At 41.1% G+C, this 6,693-nt stretch overlaps 1 protein-coding gene across 2 annotated transcripts in view; it reads right to left on the bottom strand.

Annotated features, from left to right (window-relative positions):
- Positions 1-6,693, bottom strand: part of dtnbb (dystrobrevin, beta b) — a 40,418-nt gene that overhangs the window by 28,489 nt on the left and 5,236 nt on the right. For both annotated transcript variants that reach the window (XM_071207189.1, XM_034111777.2), the window contains exons 6-10: positions 5,573-5,658; positions 5,079-5,233; positions 4,856-4,961; positions 3,568-3,734; positions 741-865 (exon numbers count right to left, since the gene is read on the bottom strand). In XM_071207189.1, the coding sequence (XP_071063290.1) occupies positions 741-865; positions 3,568-3,734; positions 4,856-4,961; positions 5,079-5,233; positions 5,573-5,658 (639 nt within the window). The remainder of the gene's footprint in view (positions 1-740; positions 866-3,567; positions 3,735-4,855; positions 4,962-5,078; positions 5,234-5,572; positions 5,659-6,693) is intronic.

The following is a 6,693-nucleotide window of genomic DNA, read 5'->3' as shown; positions in this document are numbered from 1 at the left end:
GCTCGTTTCTCGCCCAATGATGTAGCTCACTATCAATTACTCACTGACACTTGCCAGAAGCAAAACCATATACAGACAGCTTAGATGTATGGTAGTGACTGGAATATGAAGAAGGATTTTGTTATGAAATCAGCCATGAGAAGATTTCCTGTGATCCTATTAATGCCACGAAACAGGCAACATTATAAATCACTTTTTTATTAGATTGTTATGTCTTTGTGGAGGCGAAAACTGAATTGGCGTAAGGATGATGGGAAAAATACACAGTGACCTTAGCGTTGTGGACAACTGGGTGTATCTCAGCGGGGGAATTGATTATTGACATCGTACCATTTTTCATCTGACATGTAAATGAGTGTGTGGGGTTTAAGACAGCTGCAGAATATAATGCATTTCCTATAATGACTTCCAGGAGCCCCAAAGCTTGCGGTGTGAGATTTATACCATCGTCCCCGTTTCATTGCCAACAGACTGATGAGGACGAGGGGACTGTTAGCGGCCGAACCTACGCAGTATATCACCATATCCACGTTAGCAAATAATCATGCGCTCGACATCTTAGCCATGTGGCAGTATATCAGTCATGGTGTGACGGCGAGATGGAAATATGGAGGCCGTTACATGACAAGAGCAGACAATAGATCAGCAGCACACTGGGCCTGGCTGTGCAGTTAATCAACAAATCAGTGCTCATTAATAAAACAACTAGTGGTAACAAATGCTGTGTGAATGACACTCACACAGTGTGGGTGAGCTCCGGGGGTCTCTCCGCCTGCTCGGGGAATACAGGATGAGGCGGCTCTCCGATGGGGACGCAGCCGAGGGATTTACTGATGGCGTGGCTCAGCTTTTTGGCCGGAGACTTCTGTGAGGAGGGCGGGAAAAAACACAAGTATCTGTCACCCTTGTCGTGTCATGTGTCACCATCGTGTGGGGAAAGTAGAAACAGTTTTAAGGCAAGGCAAGTTTATTTATATAGCACTTTTCAACACAAGGCAATTCAAAGTGCTTTACAAAAAATGAAAGACATTAAGCATTAAAAAAGAAAAGCTAATAAAATAAACATTAAAAGGAAAAATACATGGATAAAAGTTACAGTGCAGTTTAAGATATAAATAGTTCAATTAAAAGCAGCGACAAAAAGAAAAGTCTTCAGCCTGGATTTAAAAGTAGTCAGAGTTGCAGCGGACCTGCAGGTTTCTGGGAGTTTGTTCCAGATATTTGGAGCATAATAACTGAACGCTGCTTTACCATGTTTAGTTCTGACTCTGGGGACAGAAAGCTGACCAGTCCCTGAAGACCTGAGAGATCTGGATGGTTCATCATTTAGCAGGAGGTCAGAAATGTATTTTGGGCCTAAACCATTCAGTGCTTTATAAACCAGCAGCGGTATTTTGAAATCTATTCTTTGACACACAGGAAGCCAGTGTAAAGACTTCAGAACAGGAGTGATGTGATCCACTTTCTTAGTGTTAGTGAGGACTCGAGCAGCGGCGTTCTGAATCAGCTGCAGCTTTCTAATAGATTTTTTAGTGAGACCTGTGAAGACACCATTGCAGTAGTCGAGTCTACTGAAGATAAAAGCATGGACAAGTTTTTCCAAATCCTGCTGTGACATTAGTCTTTTAATCCTAGATATATTCTTTAGGTGATAGTAGGCTGATTTAGTAACTGTTTTAATGTGACTGTTGAAACTCAGGTCAGAGTCCATGACTACACCTAGATTTCTGGCTTTATCTGTTGTTTTGAACATTGCACACTGAAGCTCAGCGCTAACTTTTATACGTTCTGCCTTGGCTCCAAAAACCATTACCTCAGTTTTATCTTTGTTTAATTGGAGAAAGGTCATTGATTTGTTCAATGCACTTCCTCAGTGTTTGAATTGGAGCATAGTCTCCTGGTGAAATTGTTACGTAAAGGTGTGTGTCATCTGCATAGCTATGGTAACTTATTTTGTTGTTCTTCATTATCTGAGCCAGTGGTAGCATGTAGATGTTAAAGAGAAGAGGCCCCAAGATGGAGCCTTGAGGAACCCCAAATGTCATATTTGTCAACTCAGATGCGTATTTACCTATAGAAACAAAGTTGTTTCTGTCATTTAAGTAGGATTCAAACCAATTTAGAACCGTTTCCAAAAGTCCCACCCAGTTTTCCAGTCGGTCCAGTAATATGCTGTGGTCAACAGTGTCAAACGCAGCACTGAGATCTAATAATACTAACACTGAAGTTCTGCCACTGTCTGTTAAGCTGCTTCAGACTGAATTTACATAACTAGGTCAACATTTTGTTACTGTGCCAAAAGTGTGGATCGGCAGGAGTTTGTGCATATTCAGTAAGTGCCTTATCGGCTACTTCACAGGACGTCTTGGTGGCTGCCCTGCGGCCCAGAAACTGCAGCATAATGAGTCTGCTCTCACGTCATGTAAACATCTGAGTGTGGCAGCATGACTACATGGGAGGTTGTGGCTCAGTGGTTAGTGCGCTGATCTTCGGATCACGGGGGCACTGGTTCGAATCCCGCCGCAGTCAAACATTCCGCTGTGTCCTTGGACAAGACACTTCACCCCTAATTGTTCCTGTGGGGATTGCCCACAGTATTGAATGTATGAAAGTCGCTTTGGATAAAAGCGTCTAACAAGTAATGTAACGTAACTACATGAAATACTTCCATTTGTTAAAAACAAAATATGTCTGGTATGACATCAATGCAGCATAACCACAACATACAATAATAAGGAAAAAAGTGGATAGATGTAACTGTACTCTTATTTAGACAGTATTCATCTTTTAATATTAAGTATTTCCATATTGAATACCAGTCTTCAAATGACTGTCATGCTGAAAACGATTCTGGTAGGTTAGAGTCATTCAACCCTCAATGGTTCAACAGTGAAAACTAAAACACAAACTAATCAATACATTTATGGCAGGATGATCAGTGTAGCATGTGGTATCATTTAGAAAAAATAGCAACTGTTTAATGAAAATCATGTTAGGTTTACTTGTAGTCTAATCCGATAAAGGGTTTGAATTGTTGCCAAAAACAAAAACCTTCTCTGTTTTCAGCACAAAACCTATAAATGTGGTGAAACATGTCCCAGAGGTATTAGGTCGTTAACTCCAATTTGTCACAGAAGTAGGAAATCATCCCGAACAGATGCATGCTCCAAACCTTCACGATAAATATCAAAATGTGTTTTCATATCACAGACAGTGTTCGATGTGTCGTGCACTCAGGCATGTGATCACAGCCCTGAGTCATTCTCTTCTGTGCAAAAACTGAGTTTGATGGGAATTGGATTTGGGATCCAGTGCCTATGACTTCCCTTGTTCAGATTTAAATAATAATGAAAACGCTTTGGGGGGATGCGGCAAAGCAGACAATTCAATCAATACGATTTCATTTGCCATAATGAGTGAAACCTCCATAACATCTCATGGATTTCTCTGACGGGACAGGAAGTGTACTGTAGAGAGACGGCTGGATACTCTACCCTCAGAGATATTGACTATGAGATAGTTTTGAAAAGGGAACAACGTGAAGGTGAAAGTGATCAGGGGTCTTACCCAGGAAGAATGCTCCTTCATCTGGTGCTGGTTGCTATGGGGACCGTTGGCATGGCCCCGCCAGAAGCAGCTCTGGCACAGCTGGTAGCCGTGGCACTGCTGGCACCGGTACCGGAAACCCATCATGCTCTCGCTCCGGCAATAGGAACATTCCACCGGATGGAAGACTGACGGGGAAAATAAACAACAAAGACAAGATTTTCTGTCAGAGAGAAGCAGAGATGGCAAAAGTACACACATCAGTACAGATACTCGTGTTTTACTCAAGTAAAAGTAAAGAAGTATGGGCTTCGAATTGTACTTAAGTAAAAAGTACCCATAACTACCATCTGTTTTAAAGAGTAACTGACCTCCCTTTATATTAATAAAACAATAATGTCATTGTTAGTTAAAGTACTGATACCAGAACGAAGTATTTTTACTCCACTACTTCCCACCTCTGGAGAGAAGACATCTTTACTCACAGAGTTACTGTCCAAAATCGCTTTTTGACATCCTCCTTTATTTTCATAATATCCTTTTTTCTAATTTGGATGGTCTTGGATTTTTGTATGTGTAACTGATTCCCTAAACACAACATCTTTTGCACCTCAGTTATGGGAGAGGGACCCCTCCTCTACTGCTGCCCCCGAGGTGTCTTCCATTTCCCCCCCCCCACGTTATTTGGGTGTTTCTTTGATGAGTGTTGCCTTGTACGCTGCATGGGTCTAAGCACAGAGGGTGTCAAACCCCTGAGACAGATGTGTGATTAGATTGGTTTGATTGGTTAAATCTTCTATTTATTTGTAAGGCAGTTTGTCAAACCTTTTCTTGTCTGACATACACAATAAAAGGTTTGATCAGTGTCGAAAGTGACATTTACTCAAGAGTTTCGAAAGACTTTTAAGGCACTTTGGAGGGTTTGTCTGAGTTTGTGGACCTGGACTATTTTGATGTACTATGATTAGTGTTTAGTGATATTAGAGTGATACAGACCTGATGGGTAATGACTAGGGGAAGGGTCCTTATTAAACTTCTCCGTGTAATCAAAGGGCTGTAACTCGCTACTATAGATGAATCTGTGCATTATTACTTCAACTTGTATCAATTATTAGCTACATACAACGGACCATTGGGATGCAGCCATGCACTGAAAATAAAAGGAAAATGTAAAAAATATGTACAGAGATTTCATTTGTTTATTCCTGGACAGATAATGTTGGCTCCAAATTTAGAACAATCAAAACCTGTACATTCCTCTGTGGTTCCCAATATGGAGTGGTTAAAAATATATAAGTCCAGATCTCACCATTTTCAACATTAGCAAGTCGGTGCATGAGCGGTAGCCATACGAGGCATTGAGGGGGAGGGTCTGCCATCAACACATCCAAAAACGTGTTCAGCATAATCTTCTTCTGGATACAAACACACACAAACATGAATACAAACAAGACGTGTACATCATTAGAGAGTTGAACGAAGATACAGCGTAAAAAGAGAGTGGGAATGTGGTTTAAATATGCTCCTCATACCTGCTGAGGGAAGCATGTGCGCACCGAGTGCTCCGTGTAGCCGAAAGACGGACCCTCGAACACGGCTGTGGGGAGCTTCAGCACCTCCCGGAGAAACTGATCAAACTTGGCAAACATCATGACTCCATTTGAGTCTGAGATCTGTGAGAAAATATCTGAAAGACAGCAAATCTCAGATTTTGCGAAAACAGTAGCCAATCCATGCAAAAAAAGTATAAAAAAGGCTTTTGAGTCAGCCTTTTGACATTTAAAAACATATTTATGAATGTATAGGATTGATCCACAACCATACACTCAGCATAGAGTGAAAATATGCAGAGTTAAAGCAAATGAATGTAGCATAGACGTTCCTACAGCGCCCCTGTGTGTTACATTTGAGAAACTACATGAATGCAGCCATGACGTCAGACTTCAGAGGGCTGATATAAAAACTGCAGTTTATTCACAAATATGTTTTATGAAACTGTATGTGTACGGAATATAAATGCACTCACAGCGTAGTTTGTCCACAATCTTCCCTCCACACATTGTAGACAGCATGGCTTTCATTGAGAAAACGGTCAGCTTCCCATGGCTTTCACTGCAAAGAGAAAGACAAGTGGAATTTATAAGCACATTTGTTGTGTCCCTCCAGATAGTTGTGTCCCATAGCCTCACTTTAAAAACGAGTATGTCATGTTTTCACAGAAATACAACTCATTATTGACTATTTAACTCGAAAAAAGTATAGTATTTTATCTTATTGTGAACTCTTTGGAGATCGTGAATTTGAGATGAAAAATGTACGTCAAGATAAACAGATTATACAAACAAGTGATTTGTATTCAATTGTGTGTAAAATGTAATAAAATCATGACGAAAACATGAACTAACAGATTAACGAGGTATATTCAGCTCATTATCGAGGCTGCCTCAACACCCCTTGAAACCTTTTCAACTTGCCCAGAGAGAGCCGCTCTTACATTTCATTTTTCACTTTCATTTGGCCCCGACTTCCGAGCAGCGGTAGCCGAGGACATGAAAGCTCTTCTGCCTAATTCAGTTTGGACCTCAGGGACAGATTGCCAAACGGCTTCCTGTGATCACAGACAGTCATTTCCACAAATGTCTCAGAGATACGGCAGCATGACTAATAACGGAGCGGGGCCGGAGTGACCTTACAGATAAAAGTAAACCAATTGAACGGGTCGATGAATGACGGGGCCAGCAGCCAATCAGCATGAGCTCCTAGGGAACAATAATGAGAGAACTTTACAGTCAATAATACAGGATGCCTTGAGCTCAGAGCAGACGTCAAGATGAGGGGTATACAGTAAGACATCACCAGGAATACTTCAGCTGACAGGGACTATTTTTGTATCTGCTGTGTGATCATTTACATGGTTTCCAAGGCTATCCCTTGTATGTGTATGGCTCATTTGTACAATATAGAATCAGGGCCATTAAGGAACGCTAAAGCCGCTTCTGCTGTGTATGATTTCTAGAGTTTCCGCGTTTACCATATTCAATTCAAGACTTCCAAAACAATTCGGAATTTTTTCCCCAGCATTTAATAACCTGCAGCGTGGACAGCTGTATTGGGAAAAATACTTGATAGAAATGGTTAATAATTTAA

This window comes from Pseudochaenichthys georgianus, chromosome 22 (genome assembly GCF_902827115.2).
Source record: "Pseudochaenichthys georgianus chromosome 22, fPseGeo1.2, whole genome shotgun sequence".
Taxonomy (NCBI): Eukaryota; Metazoa; Chordata; class Actinopteri; order Perciformes; family Channichthyidae; genus Pseudochaenichthys; species Pseudochaenichthys georgianus.
The sequence above is the reverse complement of the archived record's forward strand: the minus strand, read 5'-3'. Positions and strand labels throughout refer to the sequence as shown.